This window comes from Sebastes umbrosus, chromosome 21 (assembly GCF_015220745.1).
Source record: "Sebastes umbrosus isolate fSebUmb1 chromosome 21, fSebUmb1.pri, whole genome shotgun sequence".
Classification (NCBI taxonomy): Eukaryota; Metazoa; Chordata; class Actinopteri; order Perciformes; family Sebastidae; genus Sebastes; species Sebastes umbrosus.
In genome coordinates, this window is record NC_051289.1 from 8,450,441 (window position 1) to 8,477,497 (window position 27,057).

A 27,057-nucleotide genomic window follows, 5' to 3' on the forward strand; every position below is an offset into this window, starting at 1 on the left:
TCCCAAGAGCCATGCTGCTTGTACTGCTAAAAAACACTGCCATCAAATGTAGGGTTGTAACGGTATACCAATAAACAAGTATTAATAATGAACGGTTATCATACTGTGTACATTTGCTTATCTACAGTATTGAAAAAAAACCTGACGTGTGTGTGTGTGTGTGTGCGTGTGCGTGCGTGCGTGCGTGCGTGCGTGCGTGCGTGAGATAAAGATACAGGCAGGAGCTGCCAGGCTGTGCTGTCGCACACCTACAGTATATGTTAATTGTTAGTAATCATAGAACATTATTTTAAAAGCTCACAGCTGATGTTATTTTTCATTTAGTAGTTAATTGCATGCTATAGTGCTAACATGCAAACTAACATGCTTTAGTTATAAATTATAGTTATATGCTTATATTTGTTTTATCAGGTTTATAATTCTGTTTATTATAATTCTGTTCTCATTCCTTTAAGGGTCATTGTAACTTATAACAGTACTAATAATACTACTACCACTTATTATAATAAAAATAATAGACTAATACCGTGAAACTGTGAAACCGTGATATTTTCTGAGATAGTTAAAATGTGAAAATCTCATATCGTTACAACCCTAATCAAATGCAATGCAGTGTTGTGGTGAACTGTCCGATATGCGGTATCAACAGATTTGCCGCCTTTTCCGGGTCATAGTACAGTGACAAAGTTAACAGGAAGAGCGTAAATCGGAAGATTTACAAAGTTTTCAAGAGTCAACCGTGCAGAGTTGTCTTTGAGCAAGACACCAAATCCCTGCTATACTTTGAATGGAGCTGTGCTTCTCAGTCTGCTGGGTGAGCCCACATAAAGAACACCTCTCCTCACGGAGCTAAGCAAGTATCATACCGCTGTTAGATTATTATTAGTGGCCTGTGTGTGGGTGACACAGTGCTGTCAGTATCAGTGTGGCAGCGGGTCTGGAGGTCAGTCATGTCAGGCAGCCGGAGGCTCGTTCTGTCGCTGTGAGTCTTCGTCAGTGTTGCTATCGGAGTGTAGCCTTCACAGCTCCACCACTCTCATCTTCAGGCTCCACGTTCAGAGCATCTGTGCCCCGCCCTGAGACCTCTGGAGGCTAATGTCAACCCTTCTTATTAAAACATATGTGACCATTGCACTATTTCTTTAAAAACAGGCAAAGCTACGGATTGGTGTACTTTCCTAAACTGTAGCTGAGGTGACCAGCGAGGTTTGATGTGACAATAGACAAGATCCATTTTTTCTTGTCAACCATTCCCATCATTTGTGGTAAAACATAATCTACCTCAGGTAATCGCCTTCCTCGTTAGGCTAATTGATCTTAATGAGCTAAAATCACATTATCTTCCTCCAGCTTTTCCTTTCATGTAAGACGTGTCATTTTTAAGTGCACGTGTCTTGTTGAAAAGACCCTGAGCAGATGGAAGCGTGTCATTGATTGGTTATGATAAGCACCACTGATTAGCATGTCATCCTTTGATCTACAGTTAGTGCTCCTCAGGGAGCGACTGCTGTACATAAACCAGAGAGCCTATTTCAACCGCTGGTCCCACGGGCCGACCCCTGACTCCTCTGACCTCACACAACCTCGTGACGGGTCACACCGAGGAGCGCCGTGCGTCAGCGGTGCAGCAGTGCAAATAAAAGGGACATTTTGAATAATCCTTCTGCAGGGTTTATCTTTGGCTGTTCCTTTTCATGAGAATGGGAAGTTTTTAATTAACGCGTAATTATTCTCATTTGTCCTGTGTGGCTTTGCGATGCTCCACTCACGTGTAATGAATCACCGCTGATCTGACAGGCGAGGATTTAGAGCAGCTTTCACCTCAGAATCCCTAACGCTGAGACCAGAGTGAAGAGGAGATGATGTAAAAAAAAATATACAGTATATTTCACTCTTTCTTTGTCTCACACACGCGCGTACACATTTAATGCTCACTATTAGGGCTATAACTAACTATTATTTTAACTAGCAATTAATCTGCTGATAATTTCTTGACTAATTGATGGTTTTGTCTTAAAAAATGTCAGAAAATAGTGAAAAATACGTAATTTCCCAGAGTCCAAAGTGGCATATTGTCTGACCGAAACCCCCAAATATTCTGTTTACTATTGTGTATGAAATTCAGCAAATTCTTTCATTATTGAAGCTAAAACCAGAGATTCTTTTGCATTTTTGCTTGAAAAATGACTATTCATCAATTTTCAGATTTGTCGGAAATTAATTTTTCTGTCGATCAACTAATTGATTAACTTAATCATTGCAGCTCTAATTTTCATTATTGATTAATCTGCTGATTATTTCCTTGATTTTTTTTCTATAAAATGTCAGACAATTGGGAAAAATGTCTCATCACAATTTCCCAGAGCCAAAGGTAATATATTTAAATTGCTCATTTCTTCACACCAACAGTTCAGAGGTCAAAGATATTCAATTCACAATGATATGAAACAGAAATCAATCTGAAAATACCCACATTTAAGAAGCTGGCACCAGGTATTTTTTTGTATTTTTGCTTAAAAACTTACTGAAACAATTCAATTATTCAGCTCTACTCAAACTAGACAATCGATTGATTGAAAAAAAAATTACAGATAGAAATTTATTCAGGTGATGCTCATTGAGCAAACACTGCTGTAAAATCGAAAACGTGAGAAAGCGTGAAGTTCATTGTAGATATAGCAGGAGAGCTTTGCGTTTAGTGTCTAATTGAGCAGCATTGTTTGGCATTTACACGCCAGTAACCATTCAGAAATATGAAATGAAACATCTAGTCCATCTTCTAGATAATGTTGTTAAATAAATCTGTCTTGTTGCTTAAGTCTCCCCAGTGTTGTTACTGGCTGATAAAATATTAAACGCAGGGGTAGGGGGTGGGCGTGAATTATTTTTGGCTTCCAAAGGAGGGCATGAAAGGAAACGTCTGAGAACCAGTGCATGAATCGATAAGATGATGCATGATGAAAGTGAGCAAGTAAACAAGCTCACCTCTGAGAAGATGGCAATGTGACACCTATTTTTTTTTTCACTATAAACAGCTCATGAACGTAGTGTGCTTACAACTCAAAAGAACAAAACAGCATGCGACACATAAACAGTATCCATATAGCACATCACATCACTGCAGAGACACAACGAGCAGATGGACTGACTGTGAGGGGTAACTGAGGAAAAAAACGAGGGGAGTGACAGAGTAGAAGGAGGAGGAGGAGGAGGGTGAAGACAGAGATAGAGAGGCAGAATCACTGAAGGAGTGTGCAGGACATGCATTGAGAGGCTGAGACACAGAGAGTGAGAAAGAGGGAGCTCGCAGCACCTGAGAGGCAGCGGGCTTCATTTGCATCCAGAAGAGTCGGTCACAGGCAGCCTCACCAGGACTCATGTAACTGCTGTTATCCATCGCTTGTGGAGCAGCACGGGGACGCTACAGCGGAGGAGGAGGAGGTGGCTGGAGCTTGAACGAGACGCTGAGAAGCATCGCTGCCACCACCTGACTCATACTGGGAGTCAGCCTCAGCACCTGCAGCGGCAGTCTGAGCACTCAAGGAGACCGGGGCAGACGGGGAGAGAGCTGCTGAGATTATGCGCGGGGCAGAGAGCTCCTGTGGATTCCCCATCTTCGGCAGCGGCAGCAGCAGCAGGAGGAGGAGGAGGAGCAGGAGCTGTGGCTCTACAGATAGCAGCAGGGCTAGCTGGAGCTGCAGCAAAACAAGGAGCCCCAACTCCAAAGCTTTTTATTTACCCAGAGACGAAGGTAGCATTCACAGCCGAGGTGTAACAGGAACCAGCTGTCCATGTTGCCACAGTGTTGAATGTACCTGTAGCCAGAGCAGCAACAGCCGCTGCAGCACTGGTGCAAAAGTGACCACAGTAGTGCAGTTAGGTATAGTTGTAGCAGTAGCAAGGGGGGGCAGTGGCTCAGGACACTGAATGACCAGTGTGGCTGATGAAGGCCACCTGGATCCGCTTGCTGAAACGAGCCAAGGGAGGTCGCGTCAAGAGCTCCGATGCCTGTGTAAGCAGATTTTGAGTGTGTTTACATCGTGTATTTCTGTGTGTCTCTACTTCATCCATCAGTCCACAGTGTTGGGGTCAGTGTGGCACGGTTGTGTATTGCCTGGTAATGATGAGAAGCTGGATGTTGTTATCAGTTATGGCTGTCAGATTCTGGGCAGAGCTCCATATCACCTCCCTCTGACCCACTGGGACGGCGTTCTCCATCACGCCCCATCGTTAGCCGTGACCTGATGGAATAATCATACACCAGGTATTTTCACCTGCACTTTCCAAGGCCAAATGTAGCTCGTAAAAGAGAGTCTATACGATATAAGATTGTGCATTAAGATGCCAATTTGAGCACATTTATATCTTATCCGAATGTGGAAGTGCTGCAACTCGAGCTTGAGCAGCATTTGACACGTAGTTCAGATGCTTGTTGATGTTTTGAAAGCCTCTGGGAGATTAAAATGATCATGGATGGATGGATGACAGCAAAAGCAGCCCTTGGATATTTAATGAGCGTGCTTTCAAATGAGTTATTCATATCAGGTACAAAGTGGGGAGGATGAGAGGGAATTCACGAGCGCAGGGTTTCATTGTAAGTTGGAGGACATAAATATGAATAACCTTGTATTATGTAGGGTAACAACACTTGCATTGTCTGTGTACACAAGCCAGGTAACGTAAGTGGAGAGGACATCCTCCTTTGTATGTATGTGATGGCTGGGTAATTCTAATCAGGCACAGAGTGAGGGAGGCTATTTTTAACTCAGACAGCAGCGTGTAATGGTGCAGTGAGATGAATGAAAGACCTTGTGTGGGTGGCGTAGTAGTGTGCAGGTAAGGATAAGGCTCACACTGCCTTCACTTAGTTAAAAATTCCCTCTTTTAATCTTAAGACTCTCATTTATATTTAACTGAAACTGATATGTGCAGCTGGGAAATTATTCTGCAATGGAAATGTATTGTATTCATTCAATCATCCGAAAATGAAATTATAAAAGTTTTCCTCACATTTTAATGTTTTTCATCAGTATTTTATTTAGCTGTAGCTGTCAGTGCTGTCCTACAATGCAAAAATGCAGTAACTACATTATATTACGCCAGTCAAAATGTAGCTAAGACCAGAATCTGACTTGCTGGTATTTTTTTTTAAGTTATTTTTTATTTATATGTATACAAATGATATTAATTTATTGTGTATACACATTTTGTAGGCCATAGAAATGTATAATTTCAAAGAAAACAGCTAAAGACTAGAGCTTCAACAATTAATCAATTAGTTGTCAACTATTAAACTGATTAATCGATTATCAAAATAGTTGCCGATTAATTTGAGTAATTTTTTTGCGGAAAAAAAAATCAAATCTCTCTGATTCCAGGTCCTTAAATGTGAATATTTAAATGTGAGTTGTAGACAAAACGAGGCATTTGAGGACGTCATCATGGTCTTTGGGAAACACTGACATTTTCACCATTTTATGACATTTTATAGACCAAACAACTAATCCATTATTTGAGAAAATAATAAACAGATTAACCGACAATGAAAATAATCGTTAGTTGCGACCAAAGCAAGAGAGACACATTCAGCTTTACTAGCGAAAGCTAGCTGTGGCTAAAGCTAAATTGACTTACTTTTTTTTACCCCTTGGCTGTTTCCTGAAATTTAAATATACCAATTTTAATGAACTAGCACCTTGGTATGTGCTTGTCTTCCCACATCAATAAAGTAATAGCTAAATCTGGTCATAGCGAATATAAACAGCTAAACTAGTCATGCTAAAAGTTGGCCAACAAATTCATGATTTGTCGAGATTAAGCTACTTTTTTATCCACATTTAAAAAGTATTAAATTGTAAATTAACAAATAATATAGATTTCAAGATGGATGGAAATCTTAAAAAACACATTTTGTTTGCTAAAACTGTATTTTCTCCTTAGCTTTCCCAAAAGGCACAATACAGTTTTTAGGTTGTGTCTCTGGTCTATATCAGTTATTTTCTTGTTGTTTAAAAAGACATTTTACATCCTATCCAGCTGTTACAGTTTACCCACTCAGCCAGTAAAATTAAAACCCTTTTTTCTCTTTTTCTTTTCAACTTTTCAGTTTGTTTGTTGTAGCTGCTCTCTACCTTTTGTAGAGGCATTGTAAACACTGCGGCCTATATAGCAATTATTTATGATCTGTTTTCATGTAGTATATAACAAGATTTGTGATGCACGTGTGGTGGTGTGCACCAATGCACTGCACTCAAGAGTGTGTGTTAAGGTAGTGATTGTGTGTGTTTTGGTATGTAGTGAGTAGTGTGAGTAGATCTGTCGCAACCCCATATCACATAGAGACACACTGGAGCCTGGTGTTCTTCAACATTTCCCCCAGTGTTTCTCACACAAAGATCACAACAAATCTGCAGGCGAGCAGCTGAGAGAGAGCTAAGGATAGAAGAAGAGCTGCTGGTGATGTGATTCTATGAAAGACAGTTTGTGTCCTTTGGCATCCTTTCGCAGAAAAAGAGGAAGTGTCCGTAATTTGCTACAGATTAGATTTCCCTCAAGTTGTTGCAGTGATGTGATTGATGGTAGAATCACATGCCTGCTCGTTTTATTGAGCACAGCCTCTACATTCATTATTTCATGAGATTCCTTTGATGATCAGAGATCAACACTTCAGTCTGTGTGGGCGTGTTTGCACATTTGTAAGTTGCACATCAGATGCTCAACTCCAAAGTTGAGCATTTCTTTGAAGAGGGAAGCGCGATGCAAAGCAAATTAAGTTCTCAAGATGTTGTGAATCCCAGCGCTTTCCCTGACACCTGCCATTTTTAAAGTGTGAACGCCAAATGTACAAAGCTGTGTCTCGGTGCAAAAGCGTCGCTGAAGTGTTAATGTTTGTGTCTCTGCAGGGTTCGGCCGACTCCTACACCAGCCGTCCATCAGACTCCGATGTGTCCCTTGAGGAGGATAAGGAGGCAGTGCGCAGGGAGGCAGAGCGACAGGCTCAGGCACAGATCGACAAGGCCAAGGTGGGTATCCAAAGCCAGCAGCACTAAGGTCACTCTGTCCAGTTCCTACATAATGCTCTATGGGGGGGCCACAAGTCATGTTTTAGACCTTGAGGCTACATCCACACTAATACATTTTCGTCTTAAAAACTTTTGCTACATTTATGCCTAGTGTCCATACTACTCCGGTGTTTTCGAGCGCCTAAAATAGAGATGTATGAAAAAGCTCCTGACCCTATTTTAGTTTTAAAACTCCACGTTTTAGTCTGGACGAACAGAAACGGAGACCTTTGAAAACATTGACGCAAACACCCATGTTATCTTCTTGATTGGCTCTTCTCAGTCATGACGTGTCTTTCCCTGATTCGTCACGCTCTATCACATGAACCCTTTCCAGAAGAAAACAAAGAAAACATTAGCTTCGACCACGAGTGGTTAATTTCAACATTGATAACGAGTTACAAGCAATGATGACCTTGTTGTCTATGCTAGCAGCTGTTCTGCGGTTAAAGTCTGCATTTTATAATGCTACTACTGCCCTCATGCGCAAGAGGCAAGGTATTATTCAAGCGCTTTGCATCAATTTCCGTGTCTAGTGCTGCTTACTGTTTACACCGGCACATTCATGCCTAGTGTACGTGAATGGTCATGTGATATGCGTTTTCAGGCATGGTAGTGTGGACGGAGATTAATTCTGAAAATGCCCTAAAACGCTCATCTGGAAGGAGATTGTTTTCGTTTCAAAACTCTGTTTTAAAATTAAAACTGATTAGTGTGGATGTAACCTGAGAGTGAGAAAATATGTAGAAAAGTGAGGACTATTTAGCTGTTTGAGGGTTATAGGTGGAGCTTTTGACCTTGTGTAGCACTATGTCTTTACTTTCAACAATTGCTGGCGATAATGAAAAAAGAAGCATAGCAATGTGCCCGAAAAGGCAAGGAAGAAGAAGACTGCAAGATAGCAAACAATGAATGCAAACATTGCACAATCAAAAATATAAAAAAAGCAGCTTTGGAAATGTTTGATGACATATAAATAACAGGTCTAATATAACGTGTTTGTTAGACCTCAGTGTGTTTTGGTGGGAACCACAGAATGTAAACAACCCTTTGTTTGTTTGCAAGAAAACCTTTAAGACTAGGTTTTATGGTTAACGTTGAGGCCTTTACACACCGGCAGCATTTTTTTCCGTGTGATTAACTTGCACGTCAATATATTTTTTCAAACTGTTGTTTTTGTCATGAGTACTTTCACACAGAACGTGGCGAAAAATCAACAATTCTTGTGGGTAACAAGGTCGATTTTCTGAGCTTTCACACTACAAATAAAGGCATCAACCAATCACGTTGTGCGAACGATTGAATTGCAGCTATATTTATGAAACAACAACACGGAGGCTCCGTAGTCCGACCAGGACGGAAAACTTTATTGCTCCTTTCATCCTTGACAAAGTGCTGCGTTTGTTAGACCAGATCCACTCTTTCTGCTCTTACCTTTCACAATAAAAGCCCTAGACATATAATATTCACAAGCAAGTATTTTGCATTTTTGTGTCGTTTATTCGTCACGGCCCCGGTGTGTAAAGGCCTTTTAGAATTAGTCTTAGGTTAAGGTTAAGCTCAGAGGAAAGGCTTAGGCATGTAGTTGTGATGGTTATGGCCAAGAGAATGTGTTATCTTGAATATTGTTATGTCAGTGAAGGTCCTCAAAAGTATAGAAGTGTGTTTGCACAGACAAAATCTGGTTTATTTTGCTTGAATGAATATTGTGCAGCATCACTCAAATGGTAATATAAACGTTACACTGGTTGGTTTGTTATTGGAGGATGAATAGCTGCGTCTGCTTCCTTTTTGGTCTTATTTCTTAAGCCTACATGTTTATTCTTCTTTTTCATGGAGGCAAGAACTTTAGCTATCGTGTTCTCATTCTTGTAATCGGGTCATCAGTCAGATTTCAGTGAGGACCAAGGTCACTTCAGAGAACTGGTCTCCAGGTCAGAGCACTTAATAGACCAGTCTGGACAAGATTTCTGTGCAAAGTTGGTGCAAAGTTTTCTTATTTCTTCCCCAGCTTGTCTCACCCACGCTCTGACATTAAAACAATAATGATATATCACATGTTGTTTTACTATTCTTGGGGTGAGATAAGTGGAAAATGCTGCAGGACTGACTAAGTGACTATGAGAGAAGCAGGAGCCGATTTCAGCTGGTTTCTGAGACGAAGAGAGGGCTGTTAGGGGCTGCTGATGTGAGAGGTTAGGGGCCTCAGAGGGCTCAGCGTCACTGTTTATCAGAGCCAAGCCTCGCCTGCTCTGCTCTGCTCTGGGCCACAATTAGCAGCATATAAACAAACACACACAAGGCAGAGCAGGCTCGCCTTTGCGCGACAGGAATTGCAATCAGCGGTCGCTTCCACAGAATCACTCAAGTCGCTGGCACTGTTAAGATTTATGCCTTTGATCTATTCAATAATTTGACTGTCTTCTGTGCACATTTTGTTCTCTTCCTTCTTTACAGCTCATTGGATAGCTTCTATTGTTGCATATTAATTCAAGCACGTGTCTGAATAATAGGTTTATTGCCTTTCACTTTAGTGTCTGTTACAGCATGCTCATTATCTGTAAGCGCTAAGCTTTTGGCTATCCATCCATTCTTGCAGACATGTTCCTCCTGCGCTGTGTCTGGAGGTAGCTCGTAGCTGGCAAAGACAGATCATTCCTGCAGATCTATGTTGTTATTGTCCAGGGTCGCCCTCTCTGGCTCACTAATTAAAAAGATAAGTTGGCTTTATAGATAACCTGGCATAGATTACCCCCGCTGGCATTTTACATGACAGATGACTAGTAAAAAATAGCCTCTCAGCGGTCTGGCCACCAGAGAGAGAGCGAGCTGGGGTCAGAGGAAGTGCAGACTCTCTGACTGTGAGCCTTTATGGGCAGTAATTCACAAAGACTTCCCTAACATACCACAGATATTCAGTAAGGAGTGGAGATAGAGTTGATGCCTGTAATGTTTCCCTAATATACTTCTTAACATTACATCATACACACACATACTAAACACCCTCTGCGGTGTCTAATTGACCTTAAACTAACACTTCATCAATGAAAACAGCTGTGTAATGTCTTCTTTGGCTCTAGAGGAGTAATCAGGGGTTATCTCGGGTAAGGCCTTGTCAACACGAACACGGGTGTTTTGAAAACAGGGTTTTTCCCCCTTCTTTCTCAAAGAGAATCTTGCTCAAAATGAAAATGCAGATGACTTTCCTTTTCCTGTCACGATATCAATGTGCACGCAGCATCAGCCTCGGTTATCCAGCCGTAAAGCAGACGGTCTGCGAGGCAAAATATCAGGGGAGTAAAGTAAAAAACAAAACAAAAATTGAATTAACGTTAGTCTAACATAGTTTTAAAATGTTTTTCCATATGTTGTAATGTATGAAAAGACCCAAAATGAACATTACAAGCAGACTACTTGATTACTATAAGCAAATTATTGTTATTACATGTATGGGAATTATTCTGTCCCAAGCTTTTTGATCCATATAAGCGGTTTCCACTATACTTATTGTGCATATCTACAATACACTAAAGCAACCTTGGATAATATTAGAACTATCTTCCCACGCTAAATTAATGAAGGTTATGTTCCCTTCATGCCATATAATAATACATTTTACAGGCTCTCCAGCCTAAGGCCAGTGCACATAGCTGAAGAGAATTCATTTAAAATCGATCCACAACGTCCAAGGTGAAACAATGTGGGAATCTTGATTTATAGCATGAGATCCTGTGTGTGCTGCTAATGGAGAAGCGTGTGGCCTGTGACGTTGCAAATCAGCCCCAGCAAGGGCAAGTGTTCACTCAGTCAGTCAGTGTAAGCACAGAGAGGACTCGGAGGTATTAGCTATTGAAATATTCATGGTGGGATGTGATATTGTGACGAGCGTCGTGTGGTGTTAATTGGCTGTGGTCCATCGCGCTGCCTCCCAGGGTTCCCAGTTACAGATAGGGCTTCTATTGAGCTGGTTATCTCTGTCTTATCCTTCTGCCTCTTATCTCCATGAATGTGTCTCCTCTCACTTCCTGTCCTCCGCTTCCTTTCTTTGGGCACTACATTGTGTGCTATCCTTCCATCCATCTCCTTTCCCTTTCTTTTCTTTTTTCCCCTCCTCCCACGCCTCTTGCCCGGTCTCTAACCCTCCGCCTCTGTCCTTCTCCCTCCCTCACTGCGGTCAATATGGCATCCATAATGAACGCCTGTCTTACGTAAGAAGCAACAGAGCAGTATTGGCTCTGTAAGGAGATGTAGAGATACTATACAGCAGTGTAAAGGTGCCACCTGTGATAAAAGGTGGCATGTTAGGCCGTGTGTGTGTGCGCGTTATTGACTACAGGTTCGTAAAATGTCACATTAAGCCTATAGAAAGCTTCACCTGACAGGCGGCCATGATGGATAAAGGCGAGCAGAGCAGCTGGGAGGGAGGAAAGAGGCAACGCTCCATGAGACACATACATACATGTACTAATGGACCTCATACCTTCATGCAGCCATGTGACTCAATGCATGCAAACGCCAAGGACGCTTTGTCCTCTACGGGGCCCGGCGATGCACATTGGATTAGATGATCTCCTCAATGGAGATGTCACACACACACACACACACACACACACACACACGCAGCTTACAACCATCACTTCATGGAATATTTACATTACTGTCCGCATGAGGAAAGTGATTCCCGGAGGATTTCACTAATGTATTATTTCCATAATCCCTCGTAGTTCATCACAGTCACTTCACACCTGTTGTATATCAATGAGGCAGGAGTGGACACAGCGATGATGAAAGAGAGCGCTCGTCGTACGTAAAGCTGATGAATTACTCTCATAGCACTGAGCTTCACTGAGCATCGCTGCCTGTTTGAAAGATCTCAAGTAGCATTTAGATCCAAGCGAATCCAATCAGTCACTGTTGGAGGTTCAAGGTGAATGGGGAAAGTGCTGCACGAAACATATTAATCTTTAAAAGTCATTTAATTTCATTGAGTATTTGAACCTGCAATAACTGATATTATCTGCCAGTTTGCTGCAGCAGAAACAAGTTGTGAACACAACGTTGACATATCATCACCTTTTGTTGCTTATTTACACATCCAGCAGATATAGAGCATCATTAGCATATGGAGTCGTGTTTTGTGTCCGCCTAATGAATGAAAGTCCAATAATCACTCTCGAACCAACTCAACTCACTTGTGCTGATCAACAGCGATGATCATCACGGTGTGCCGACACGCCACTCCGCCAGAAAACTCCTCCAGGGAGCAGATTTTAGATCTGCCTCGCTTCGTATGCTTTCTGTGCACTGAATTGAAACCCAACCTGTTGCTACGTTTTATTTTTAGGTTGCTATGGGAAAATCAGATTGGAGCACTACTATGACGCACTTTGAAAAGCATTTTACTGAATCTGTATGAGGTCCAACTAAAGTTACAGCATCAAAGCTCCGGTCTAGTTGGTTCAGTTTGGCCTCCAGCTGAATATTACACACCCTTCCCCTCATCTTGCTCTCTTTCATCTGCAGGTTAATATTTAGCGTGCGAGTCTACGCTGGGAGATTACTCTAAGCTACCTACATCCCTGTGCATTCGTTTTGGCTTTTCAGTTGACTTCCGTCATGCTTGTCACACAGTCAAAGGCAAATGTAATCTGGTTGAGGGCATGACCGTGTTGCCAACTGTTGCTGCCATCGCCGCCAGGCTGGCTCCAAGATTATGTCCAAAAGCATTTTATGTAATTCTTAAAGTGGTGTGTGTCTTACGTGGGTATATTCTACTCTTGCAGATATCTGGATTCAGAGGGTTTGTCTGTGAGCATATGGTTCTTCCATTAAATTTTTTCATGACGTGACCTTATTAAATCTTCCCTTTTTGGTAGAAAATGTAATGCGTCACTAAGGGCAGAGGAGATTCGCTTTTGCTTTGTGCAAAAATATCTGTGTAAAGAAAGAAAGTTGCTCTCTCATATGTGAACAGTCATTAGTGTTGGTGGTTATATCACAGCTCGCAGGAGTACAGGAAACATTTCATTAGCTGAATGCATTATCTCAATGGACTGTTTGTCCCAATGGGGAAGGTCAGCAGTGATCTGATAGGAAGGCCAGTATTGATTCAACCACTGTAAAGATTGTGGGATTGATTTGTGAGCCATTTACACAAGTGCTGTTTGTGCTGCTCATAAGTGAGCGCAATACAAGAGTCCTGTTTTACTATCGGCGTTGAAGTGGTGATTGCTGCAGACACTAACATGTTGCATCACTCTGAGTCGTATTTTAGCCTGTAGCAGAGAGACAGTGCAGCAAGCCAAATCATTCATGGAGAGATACTAAGTCTGGATGAGTCAGAGACTACTTGTATCCCTCACCTAGGGTTATTTTTATACCTCGCACAAAGACAAGAAACACAGCCCACCAACAGTGCACAAAAACACTTTTTAATGAACAGGCCTCCTCTTTCTTGTGGATTAGGATTTAAGGATACAATTACCATTTATATCTGTTGCACAATCTGATATTTTCATTTATCTTTTCTCCTCCCACCAGACCAAACCAGTTGCATTTGCTGTTCGCACAAATGTCAACTACAGCCCGTGTCACGATGATGATGTCCCCGTGCCAGGCATGGCCATCTCCTTTGAGGCTAAAGACTTCCTCCATGTCAAAGAGGTGAGTGGTTCTATTCAAGACGGTGATGCCGACGGAAGTAAGGAGGATGCTCGAGATAACTGTCTTTGCTTATTCTGTGTAGAAATTCAACAACGACTGGTGGATAGGACGCCTGGTGAAGGAAGGCTGTGAAATCGGTTTCATCCCCAGTCCAGTGAAGCTTGAAAACACTCGTATCCTCCAGGAGCAGAGAGCCAAACAGGGCAAGTTCCACTCCAGGTAAAAACCCTCATCTGGTCTCGGCTTGGAGATCGACTAAAATTAATTTGGATCTTCTTAAAGGGACTCTCTGTAAGAATCAGAAATTGCTTGTTAACAGTGACACCTGTGGCCGTTAAGTCAACGACAGTCAGCGTCCTGTTGCTCCGCGCTTGTGTTCGCACTACCGACACACACGAGACTGAACGTGATTGACAGGCATCATGTTGATTAACATTAGCAACATTAATCAGCTAAAACCACAATATCATTATATATTTCACATGTTTAGCAGTAATGTTAGCTGAAGGTCCCTCCAGAAATTGAAGGCCCGGCCAATGTTGATCCCAGTATTAACTTTTCCTGCTTCAGCCTCCCGACCGTGGTCAGAAGGCACAGGGTTAGATAACGTTAACACGATAACGTTACTCACTCCGGAGCCCCGTCACTTCACTCAGCAGCAGGGAAACAAGACATTTCTGCACAATCTGCAACTTTCGCTGTACATTCACTTGATATTCTCAAAGCTAAACTAACTCTCTTCTGCTCCACTGCTCGCTCGTTTTCTCACGCACTCGCCGACGCTCTCTCTCTCTTGCTTCACCACTCAATTGCCACGTGCACACACACTCTTCACGCTGACTCTGCTATACTCCCACAACACAGTTTTCCCTCGACGTCGGTCACATTCCTATTTTGCAAGACGGGCTTCACTAGATATAAGTTTGTTTTTTTGTGCTTCCATGTAGTTTATGAATGTTGGAGTTTGAGTTGTGGTGGCTGGTCGTTTGTTGGCGTTAGCGGACTCCATTTCTAACTGAACTTTAGCTAGGGCTAAGGCACTCGCGAGTACACATGACGTCACATCAGTTGGATTTTCCCAGAAAAGCAGGCCCGTTTCTTCACATTAAAAGCCGTCTACAGGCTGATAGAGGAAACCCAGAAAGTCGCGGAAGGTCTCATATTTTAGGTTAGGTTACAACCTGATCACACATTGGCAATAAAAGTGATTCATACATTTAAAAAGTTACATACAGTTCCTTTTAAGAGTTGTTGATCTCACATGTGGAACACTTTTTCTCTTTTCAGTAAATTGGGAGCAAACTCATCCTCTAGTTTAGGTGAAGTGGTTCCTAACTCTCGGAAATCTACTCCTCCTTCGTCTGGTGAGTAGCTTGATAGGCAACTTTAAAAACTCCAATTTTACACTTAATAAACAGTCTTTGATGTATTTAAACAACTTTTAACCACTCAATTCAAGTTGACGGTAAGATGTACTACTTACATTTTTCATATTTTGTATTTTTACCTGCAATAAAGTTGACGTTTTCCTGTCAGTTATGTTTTAATGGCCATGATTGTACTTTTACATGTTTCATTTGCTGTCAATGTATAGCAGCATAAATTCTGTGCTACTGTCAATGAGAACCTGTGACCTCCTGTGTTCATCTGTGTGACGGTGGTCTTGTCTGTCTGTGCGTAGCCATTGATATAGACGCCACAGACTTAGACCCCGAGGACAATGAGCTTCCAGTCAACCTGCGGTCCTCTAAAGCCAGTCCAAACACTGTCATGTCACCCCTAGCAAAAGAGAAACGAATGCCCTTTTTTAAGAAGGTAAACCCTGGACTACCCAACCTACTCCTCTTCTTCTTCCACTATCCGTCCGCACGTCTCTGACTTAACGCCTGCTTGGCTTCACTCAGCGGCCCATCCTGTTTGTCTACAACACCGTCCTCGTCCCTCGGCGTGCACCCGTCCGTTAGCATGCATGCCTGTCCTTAACCTCTCTCTTTCTCCTCTTCCGTCTCACCACAGCTAAGCAGAAGCAGAAGTCGGTAAGTCGTGGCGTGCAGTGCACCAGCTCAGCAGGGTCTGGAGATGACCTCTGGGGTCTGACCTGTACAAAACCCTCTGACCTCTCACCCTACTCACTGCTCCTGCAATCCTCTGTGTTGTGTTTGTGTGTGTTTACGTGTTTGTTAGTGATCCTGATCGAGTGAGAGCTCAGTGTGAACAGCCTTTTAATGAGCTAGACAAGATCTGAGTTTAATGGAATAGTTTGGGAAAATATGACTGTTAGCTTTCTTGTATCCATTGTTTAATGTTTTGCATTTGCCTACAAATATGGCTATAAAAACTTTTATTGATATTTTTATCAATGACAGGAGTGATAAAGGCCGTTTGCTATAGAAAATCAACATCGCGACATTCAAAAACATATTTTTTCCCATTATCACATGCTAAATGTATTTAAAGTCTTCTCACATATCTAAAAACAAAAATCCAATTAAGTCAATTTCATTTTGTAAAACGCTAATACATGAAAGTTTCCCATGACTACGCTGACGTTAACCACGTAATGCAGAGTTGAACCTAGGCTACCAGAAGTATTTGTGCAGAACCACATTGTCCAATAATATCCTTATGTTAGTCAGCAGTAGTGTGCATCAGTTCCCACAACGTCCCAAAGGAAGCACAATGACGACAGCACATGTTAGAGAGAAAGGAAATGTTAAGAAGTGGAGAGAGGAAGATGAGCGAACATGAAATCTACTCATCATAAAGATAAAACAGACTGAGAGCAGGTTGACCATTAGGACAAATAAGGGGAGAAAATGAGTAAAAACAATAGTGTGTGGTGGATATGATAATCAACAGTCTGCTCTCCAACAGAGCTTCACCTTAGATCCTGCACTGTTACTGCATTTTAAAAAGAAAAGAAAGAGAAAGTACTTTAATTTTCCTCCAGTGTGCTGGTATATCCACACGTCCAGATGCCGGGGACTAATTTGAACGGTACATCCCTAATTCTGTCGATCGACTGACTGATTAATCGACTAATTGTTTCAGCTCTAATTTCAAACATCTTATCTATGATTTTTGATTTAAAACTGAGGCTGTTACACAAACTGAGCTCCCACTTTGTCCCAACAGCAGTGATCAAGTTTTTCTACCTGTTTCCTAATTTCTTTCCACATTTTTTCTGTTGATCTACTGAAGCGTTTTCTCCCTGTCCGACTAACCTTTCCTGTCAAGTAGTTTTTCCTTTTTAATCACTGACATCAGAACCATGAAATGAGAGGATTTATCTAAATATTGTAATCCATCATGAAATATTGTAGTTTACTGTAAGCTGCTTTGAAGTATCGACAACGTGATGATGTCAAAATTTGTGAAGTAAACTGCCAAATCTATTATATAAATCAAAGCTTGTGTTTTGTCGGGCCAGCTGGGACGTCCCATTTCATGGTTCACAATGTTCCAGTGCTTTTAAATCTAGTCTGGGTCATTGTTGTTCCAAATCCCTCAAGTGATTTGTGATGGTGAGTGTTTACTTTGTCTCCATAAATGTGTGCAACTGTTTTTCTTCTTCTGCTCTCTTAAGGCGGAACACATTCCTCCGTACGACGTTGTGCCTTCTATGCGGCCCGTGGTTCTGGTTGGACCGTCACTGAAGGGCTACGAGGTGCGTCAAAACTCAATTTCAAACACTGCCTTTGTTGGGAAATTATCTGGGAAATGTGTGTCCCTATTAACTGTTTTAACTCCCTAAATTTCCGGTCCACAGGTGACAGACATGATGCAAAAAGCACTGTTTGACTTCTTGAAACACAGATTCGAGGGAAGGTAAGTGACCTTTTAAAAATACAAGCTCTCATCCTGCTTCCTTCCTCATTCCTCCTCTCTCTCCAACTCTATAGGCTGGTATTTATCTGTCCCCTGAGGTTAGCCGAGGGAGTGTGTAACAAGTTTGTTTGGCCTGGAGATGTGTGTGCTGCTGCTGCTGCTTTAAATAGGCCCTCTCCATGTCCTTAATAGGCCATAGTGGGCCCTAGAGCAGAGCAGGATTCTCCTTACTCAATGTTGAGTCCATCCATCCATCCGAAAGCAGAGAGGCCATGAAGTTACACAACACTAAGATCCACTCAGACCACCAGCAGCTGCACTGAATGCTGTTAATTCTCCTTTGAACTTAGAAAAACATTGTCTAAAGGGTAACTTTGGTATTTTTCAACCTATTTTCTAGGGGTGGGAAAAAATATCAATTCACCTATGTATCACGATTTTGTTTAGCATTTTGAAATGCTAGAATCGATATATTTGCTTCATTTGATTCTATGCAGAGGTAAAACAAATTTACAGTTTTTATTGTTGTAGACTGAGTAACGTGACATCATATCCGCTCCCGTTCCGTCACCTAAACAAACAGCAGCCAGTCGCTGCGAGGCTAGGCGAAAAAGTAGAAAACGTCAGAGGGTCTGCGTGGATACGACCTGCACTCTCACATGTTAAATCCAACGTGGTAAACACTACACATACAGTAAAGTATGGAAACACTTTGGGTTTCACACATTGCTCTGATAGTTTTTAAACCACCTTTGAAGAACTGTAAAATCCAGGTCAAATCATCAACAATCAAATCAACTTTACTCAGTTATTCATGTTCAAAGAACTGGGATTCCCCTTTTATCTCCACCTTTATTCTGTTTGTTGTAACTCTCAGACTCCGCTCTTGACTATTTGTGTTTTTACAGCTGTTTGCTCCTTTATTTTTGGTCTTAATACATGGCAAGAATAAAGTGTTTGTCCTCCTCCCTCATGTCAAACAAACAAAGTCCATAATATCTGGTTAACCGGGTATTTTCTTGTCCCTTGTTTCAGAATATCAATCACTCGCGTCACGGCGGACATCTCTCTGGCCAAACGCTCAGTCCTGAACAATCCCAGCAAGCACGCCATCATCGAACGCTCCAACACGCGCTCCAACTTGGGTACGTTTTCGTGTTAGAAATCACTGCATCGCCTGGTGGGAACATCTGGTGTTTTGATTCATAATGTTTTCAAGGAGACCAGCTTATGTGGAAAAGGAAGGAACCGTTTAAAGAAACTCTCGTCAACGGTAATGATAACTCCCGACGGTCCGGAAAGGCCTTGGCCACTTTTCTTTTGTTAGGAATGAAAGATAGAGCATAAATGCAAGATAACAAGTTCAAGAGCCGCTCTGATTTGACTGAGGTTGATCTGGGTTCAGATGTGATTAGAACGAAACAGATTCCTGAGAGGGGACAATCTTTGCTATGTATCAGCGTAAGCATCAGTCCGCGGCTGCAGCAGAGTAAGATGTCCCAGGAAAAGCCTGGAAGCAAGAAGTGTGTTATATTTCATTTTTTACGATTATACAGAGCCACCACACTACCATTTGATTTTACTGCTGCTGCTGTCCCAGATAAAAACTCGAAAGGAGCTTTAAGGCAGCAGCTCCTCCACTTCTACTCTCTTTTTAAAGATACATTAGGACAGAGGCACATTAAGAGCAAAAACTTTCCCTTCATATTTCACCCAAAGCTTTTAAGTTTAAGCAAGTGCCATTTGGAGTCTATTTAGTCTGTTACATACTTAATCTTTAAAAAAATATCCATCTTAACAAGCTATTTCGTGCTCTATAGAGCCTGAACTCTTCACTTTCCCCAAAAGAAATCTGCCAAAAGATCAAGATTTGTACATTTGTTCTGATGAACATTTTCATGAAATGTCTTCAATCAAAAGTGACATTTCCTTAATGCGAGTGAAGCCTTCCTCGCCTCGAGATACAATAAATGATTTCAGAAAAAACTCTACATCAGAAGTGAAATTATCTCACCCCTTTGGCATATTTTAGCAGGAAAATTAAAATTCGTGACTCACTCATAGCTTGAATGAGCTGTTAGGTTTGAATGTTTTCATGTTATCAGTTTACTTCAAATTTTTTCGTGACTGGAAGTCATGAAGCTTTGCCGCGATTCTTCTCAGATTGGGAATCGTGCCCTGCTGTGATATTTGTAGGATAGTTTTTGCAGTCACGTCGTCATCTGTTGGAGGAGTGGAGGTTGTGTGATGTAACACTTGGTGTTTTTTTTAGAGATAACAGAACATGGCTCGCTGTTCCTCTAAGAGCTATTGGTCTCTAAGCCTGGTCCCTTAAATCATGATGTCTGTTGAATATTTAAGTTTCTATGAAACTGTAAGGAAGGAGCCAAGGTTAAAAGTCAAGTTATTCAAACCACATTTAGTAAATAAGTAAAGATTTATCTATATAGCACTTTTCAAAACAATTGTGACAAAGGACTTCGCCATAAAAACATGAAATATGAAACAGGCATGGTAGTAATAAAGCTAAGAGCAACAAAATAGAAGTTAAAAAGACAAAATCTGATTGATGAACTCCCGTTTCCATAAAGAAACAACCCCTGAAAGTGGCTTTACTTGTGAATAAAGAAATAAAGTCGAAGTTCTTCTTTGACTCACACTTTTTCCTTCTTCTCCAGCTGAAGTCCAGAGTGAGATTGAGCGGATTTTCGAACTGGCCCGGACATTACAGCTGGTAGTTCTGGACGCCGACACCATCAACCACCCGTCACAGCTGGGGAAGACTTCCCTCGCCCCCATCATCGTCTACGTTAAGATCACGTCTCCCAAGGTGAGTAAAATGAACATGTTGGATCCAGTGACAATGTGAGTTAAAAGGAAAACTAGCTGTGATTTTTAAATACAGCATGTATACAGCAAATGTGTGAGGGGACTGATTCATCATCACACTCACTCAGCGTGAGTTAAAAAAGGCTCATGATTCAGTGATCAATAAAAAAACACGGGCATTTGGGTAACATAGAAAATGAGAACAAGCCTAGCTAAAGAGGGATGAGATACAAGCTTTAAATCAAAGTGGCATCAGTGTGAATCACACTCACAGTGGGATAAAATAAACTGCTTTCTACCACCTGTCCTCTCAATTACAACCTGCTGCCATATCATATACAGCTAAACTTAAAGTGTTTTTACAAGTTATAATATAACTGTATATGCAGGGTTCGGAGGGGTTACTTCAATAAGTAACCTAATCCAATACAGTATCACAATATACAAATAATATAATCTGATTATGAATATGCAAATAAAGACAAGAGAAAAGAAAAATGCTGAAATTGCATCATTATTTTGTATGTAAAGCAGAAAATGGGAACATCACAGTACAGTACAGTTCTGCCTTGCAGCTGTGAAAATGCTGCCATCCTCCAAGGACTCGAATCATTTGGCACATTAGTTACCGGATTTTAACTTGGAGCAGCAGCAGTGCCCATATAAAGTAAATTAATTTAACCCCCATGCAAATTTCTAGGGCTTTACCGTGTGTTACTGTGGTTATATAAATGTTATTTATGGTGCTGTTAGATTGCTGCTAGACCTCCCCGTTAATAAGTGGGTACCTTCCTTTGCTCACTCTGTGAGAGAGAGAGAGAGAGAGAGAGAGAGAGAGAGAGAGAGAGAGGAGGGGAATAGAAAGTGGAAGTTATCAGTAATAATAATTTGAATGTCAACGTTATGAATGAAGCTTTGAACTGTTCGTTTCAGCCCTACAATTTTGCCCGGATTGTCCAGCATTATGTTTGCTGGAACAGAAATATGAAGTGGTTTGCCATTTCCTACAAACCGTCTTTTCACGCTGGGATGCCTCTCGGCAAAGAGAAGAATCTTGATGAACTGGAAAATGTGCAAACCCTTCCTGCTTTTGATAACTTGTACGCTGTACTGTGATGTTTCGTGCTTTGCATAAAATTAATGCTCTACCAAAACAATTACCACCAACTCTGTTGCGTGGCAGTAATAAAGTATCTTGTATCTTGAACATCTGAAATGTGATGCCCCCAACTAGATGCTGCTTTTTTTGTAGAATTACAAGCCAAAAACGTCGGGAACCACTGGAAAAAAACTTCATCTGAAAAGTAGTCGAGTAAAAAGTACAAAATTTCCCTCTGAAATTTAGTGTGGTAGAAATATAGAGTAGTAGAAATTAGATATACTCCAGTAAAGTTCAAGAACCTCAAAATTCTTCTTATGCCTGGTTCAGACTACATGATATTTTTGTCTGTTACGATGGTCACTGTGTCAGATTTGCAATTATTGAGTCGGAAAATCTTGCCGTGACTTGGCCGCAAAACATGACCGACTACACGTTGGTACACGACCAGTCAAAGCTCCATGTCTTTTAAAACATGCATGATGTCATTGGGAAGGAGTTGCAAAGACCAACCTCCAAAGAACAAGAATGTAAACAAACAATGGCGGTGTGTATGATGCTGGCTGTCTTGTGTTCGGAAAAGCCGAAAAAACAAGAACTTCACCACCACCTGCTGCACCAACAACATCTTTATATTTCACATCATTCCTCTTTTGCTTTGCCATGTTTACAGTTGAAGGTCAAAGTCACGGTCGTGAGGGAACTTATAGTCTTTCTGTCGGGACATTGTGAGGTGTCCCAGATGCGGCGTCGGTTGTTGTCTACTATGACACACTACACAGGATAAAATGATCGATTGACGCAGCCGTTATCATTTACAATCTGAGCCGACACCCTACGATGGCCGGGTCGGGCTCTAATCCAGTTGATATCGTGTAGTCTGAACCAGGCATAAGGACACTACTTGAGTAAATGTACTTAGCTTCTTTTTAAGTTGAAGTCCTCACAGGCAGCGGTGGAAAGTAATATTTGTTTCTGGATTTGTTTTTGTACAGTATAAAAGTCAATTTCATAGACTTGAATTTTGCTAACACAAAGCTTTATGACCTTGTTACCTTATTTGCCCTCAGGTGCTGCAGAGGCTCATCAAGTCCAGAGGCAAGTCTCAGGCCAAACACCTCAACGTCCAGATGGTGGCTGCTGATAAGCTGGCTCAGTGCCCTCCTGTAAGTCTCTGCATTGGACCCAAACTACCCAAATTATCCCCGTCTTGTCCTTCAGAGATGGTTTTGGCTCTGGGTTTTAGTTTCATGCGTTTCTGAAGTCAGATTTTTTTTTTGAAAGCTTTATAATTCGTGCCAGTTCTATTTCTGCTCTTCTGTAATCTGCTTAGTTATTATTTTAGAAAATGAAGCAAGCACTCCAGGCTTGTGAGAGTGCCGGCTTAATTTAATTCAAATAGCAGTCCGAATCTTTAGGGAATCACTCTTTAAGATTTTCTCAAAATTTATGCCATTTATTACGCAGCTTTGTTGAATGCTTGATTCTGATTGGTTAATCACAGCGTTCTAAGGTCTGTTATTTCTTTATAACAAACCGTTACTATGTATAACAGTCCGTTGCTGTGGGCACAGTTCTGATGTCGGACTCCGTCGGACCGTTTTTGTGTCAAATTATTGATTTCTTAAGTAAGTAGCTGTGTAATAAGCAAGATAATGAACAGCTAGCGGGTTGTTGTTGTGAAATAAACCCCTTCGATGCAAGACCCTCCGATTTGCGTTGGGGTGCGGCATCGTCCTGTCAGGGTTTATTTCACAACAATGACCGGCTCACTGTACATTATCACTTACCTAGTGCTTAGTTCAGTGGGTGGATTCCAACATAGCTCTGAGCATTTTGTATATATAAAGATCAATAGCATTAGACAGATAGTTTTAGTCTTTTGTTGTGAAATGCCACGACAGCACCGTCTTGTTTTTTCAACCTCGAACATGTCTCCTTTCCATTTTCTTTAACCCTGTCTGCACCCTTCTCTCCTTCCTCAGGAGATGTTTGACATCATCCTAGATGAGAACCAGCTGGAGGATGCATGTGAGCACATGGCTGATTACCTGGAGGCCTACTGGAAAAGCACTCACCCCACCAGCTGCAACCCCCCCAACCCAGTGCTAACGAAGCTGCCCACGGCCGCCCTGCCGTCCAGCCCGGCCCCGGTCTCCGGCGTGCAGGTACAAGAGCAGAGGCCACAGAGAGAGCGGGGGTACCTGTAGTGAAACTATACAGATGAACGGGAAGTGATGAGGTCTAGAAAGAGGGCTAGACAGGGAGAGAGGAAGAAAACCTGCAGTAAATGAGGTTTAGGGTCCCATCCAATACCCACACTTAATGGTATTTTGTTGAGATGCTTTGTTGGTGTTATTTAATTTCCACTTAATGAACAATAAGTCGGATCAATCATACTCTTTCATTCAGATACAGTCACATTCAGGCTCCAATTTAGAGAACACAGGAAGTTGGACGACATCATGATTACCTGAAACCCTTGATTTCAAATTTAGAAGTTATATTTCTTACTAGTAAACATGGCTTTTTTAAAGGATAGATTGTCATTTTCATGGTAGGATTTTTTTATAACACAACTTTTCAGCTAATGTCACATATCTGAGTGTGTAAATGCTGTATAATCCCTTAACCTCTACCCCTCTCTCCATCCACTGCCATCACAATGGGAAATGTAAGACTGAAAATGAGGAAAATCCTGATATTGATGAGGAGCAGGAGTCAGCTTGACATGTGATTGCTAGTGTGGTGAGTGTGGAGAGGCCCTCTAGATAGATGTGTTTTAGACTTCAGGTGCCAGAAATCCATGAGAAGTCCATCTTGGTGCTGCTGAGTGAAAATACAAACCTCCTCCTCCAGGATTCATTAACCTTCAATGGATGGTTGATGAATATTCAAGCAGTGTGTGTGTTCAAGTGTGAGTGCATCTATACAATACGCACCAGAAGCAACACGGGTGAAGTGAAAATTAATCTGCATGAGTTCTGTGTGTGTTTGCAGTGCATTTTCTTGCTTTGTGTCACCCGACTGACTGACATGTGTTACTGACCTCAGGGCGGCAGTGCGGAGCAGAAAGGAGATAAAGCGTTAGTGGAGAGAAAGGGCTCCAGAGATGATCACCAGCACCATCATCACCATCACCACCACCACCACCAGAGCCAGGACCAGGCCGACGCCGATGCAGAGGCCGAGGGGGAGGGCAATGAGGAGGAGGAGAGGCCTCCGAGGACGGAGGCCTCCAGGAGAGCCCAGCACATCCACCACCGTTCGTCTTCCACCAGGACTGAGCAACACAACCACCACCACCATCACCACCAAAACAGTCGAGCCCGGGGTCTCTCCCGGCAGGAGACTTTGGACTCGGAGACCCCCGAGAGCAGAGAGAGCCGAGAGAGCCGAGAGAGCAAGGACTCGGCTTATATCGAGCCGCGCACTCAGGTCCTCCACCAGGAGGAGGAGGAGGAGGAGGAGGAGGAAGAGGAGGAGGAGGAAGAAGAGGAGGAGGAAGAGGAGGAGGAGGATGAGGATCTAGGGGAGGGGCACCCCCAGCAGCAACAGCGTTATGAGCCACTGCCCCACCGGGACCACAACCACCATCACCACCACCACCATCACCGCGGTGGGGCGGAGGAGGCCGGCCACAGCACGGGACACCACCGCTCAAAGGAGCGCGAGCAGGACCATAACGAACGGAACAAGCAGCGCTCGCACCACCACCGGCCGGCACGCGACCACCACCACCACTACTACGACCGGGACAGAGACAGGGACCGAGAGGGGGAGGTGGCTCCCAAAAAGAGGGGTGACGCGGGGGAATGGGCCAGAGACTCCTACATCCACCAGTGACAGACCAAATCCCTCCTGAAGCTCAATTTTGACTCTTAACCATTCTGTTCTCCCATCGTGCTGCTATACCCCGAAAAACCACAGCATCCTATTTATGTACACTTCCTTTGTAAAATGCTGTTGCATCTTTTTCAACGGCAGGATTTTGATTACATAGATACAAATATAAATATATAAATAAATATATGTATGTGTATCTATGCATAGACGTTGTTTATGTGTGGATATGCATGAATATTCTCAAATATGCATATTTTAAAAACCTGTGTTTGATGAAGCATGACACAAAAGCAGAATTTGTTTCTGTAACTGAGCTGTGCTTTCTGTGATTAGCATTTTTTATTTTTTATTATTTTTTTTGCTTGCTACCACTTGAATAATTTGTTCCGTCAGACTACTGCTAGGGTTGACTGCAACGGTTGACTAAACCAAGTTAGTTTGATGCTGTATTTGCAGCGGTCTTTTGTTTAAAAGAATAGTTGGGCAATTTGGGGAATACGCGTACTCGCTGTCTTGCTGAGAGTTACCAGTTTATTAGGTACACCTTAGCTAAAACTAATGTAGTCTATGATTTTGTTCGAGGATTTGTATTTTTTTTTTGTATGGGTGTTGAAACAACAGATCTAAATAACAGAAACATGACTGTTGTATTAGACTTCATTAGTTTTAGCTACCTAATTAACTGCCAACTGAGTCTAGATGAGAAGATCAATAACACTCATATATGAAGCTACAGCTAGCAGCCAGTTAGCTTAGCTGAAAATGGGGAAACGGCTAGTATGTATGAAAGTGAAAAAAATCATCTACAGCTTGCTAATTAACACTTTATATCTCTGTACAAAAACTAAATCTAAAAACAACAAAGTTGTGGTTTTACACTGTGACTTAGTGTTATAAGTGGTATCAATCTTCTCATCTCACTCTCAGCTAGAAAGTTAGTAAGTGTATTCCCCAAAGTGTCAGACTACTCCCTTAATGTTATGTTCATCTTCTATTGCTTAGTTCCTTTTTTAAATTCTGCGTCCATTGATTTTGGTTTTAACATATTTAAGCCTCCCTCGAGGTGCACCTTAGTCTTACCTTCCAAGACGAAATGAGCTCTACAATAACTTCCTCTCTCTTACATGCAGTACTGTTCTCTTTGTATGGGTCCAGAGACATTTTGTACACCCTTTATTCTGCACTTTTACTGATTCACGTTGGTTTCAAGTGAAATTTGATATGACATTGCAACTTTACTGTAGGTCAACTACCAAAACTCCCATCAAGGTTCATCTTTTTATTATAAGTCTGACCCCCTTTTTCTAATGAATGTTGTTTTATTCCCACAGAGTATAAAGAATGTTAATTTTAGGACATCTTCTACACTAAAAAAAATTTAAAAGATGCATTTGCAAACAATTCAAAAATGTTTACCAGACAAACATAGTTTTGTCTTTTACCATTTGTTCACTCCCTCTGACTAACACGATCTATTTTAAGAGACAATGACGTATTGATGTATTAATTCATGATACTGAAAATCTGAATTGAGCTGCCCCTCTGTTTACAAACCCACCCTGTCCATTCACTTTCTTTGATTTTGCCTGACAATTGTAATTATAAAAAAAAACTCCATTTCTATGCTACATTGGTAGCACTACAGATTTTCTAACAGTGTACATGTGTATGTACATAATGCATAAATATAAAGAATAAAGTTGGCAACAAAGGACTTGATGAGAGGAGGAA

General features: G+C 41.8%; 1 protein-coding gene across 6 annotated transcripts in view; it reads left to right on the plus strand.

Moving 5' to 3' along the window:
- Positions 1–27,057, plus strand: part of cacnb2a (calcium channel, voltage-dependent, beta 2a) — a 70,240-nt gene extending 43,183 nt beyond the window's left edge. For 2 of the 6 annotated variants that reach the window (XM_037757549.1, XM_037757551.1), the window contains exons 2-13: positions 6,903–7,022; positions 13,602–13,724; positions 13,807–13,943; positions 15,012–15,088; positions 15,406–15,539; positions 17,311–17,391; positions 17,494–17,552; positions 18,588–18,697; positions 20,231–20,382; positions 22,551–22,646; positions 23,466–23,648; positions 24,535–25,326. In XM_037757549.1, coding sequence (XP_037613477.1) covers positions 6,903–7,022; positions 13,602–13,724; positions 13,807–13,943; positions 15,012–15,088; positions 15,406–15,539; positions 17,311–17,391; positions 17,494–17,552; positions 18,588–18,697; positions 20,231–20,382; positions 22,551–22,646; positions 23,466–23,648; positions 24,535–25,326 — 2,064 coding nt within the window. Of the gene's footprint in view, positions 1–3,243; positions 4,013–6,902; positions 7,023–13,601; positions 13,725–13,806; positions 13,944–15,011; positions 15,089–15,405; positions 15,540–15,740; positions 15,761–17,310; positions 17,392–17,493; positions 17,553–18,587; positions 18,698–20,230; positions 20,383–22,550; positions 22,647–23,465; positions 23,649–24,534 lie in introns of those variants that run through there. The other 4 variants (XM_037757547.1, XM_037757552.1, XM_037757546.1 and 1 more) reach the window with 4 other exon arrangements.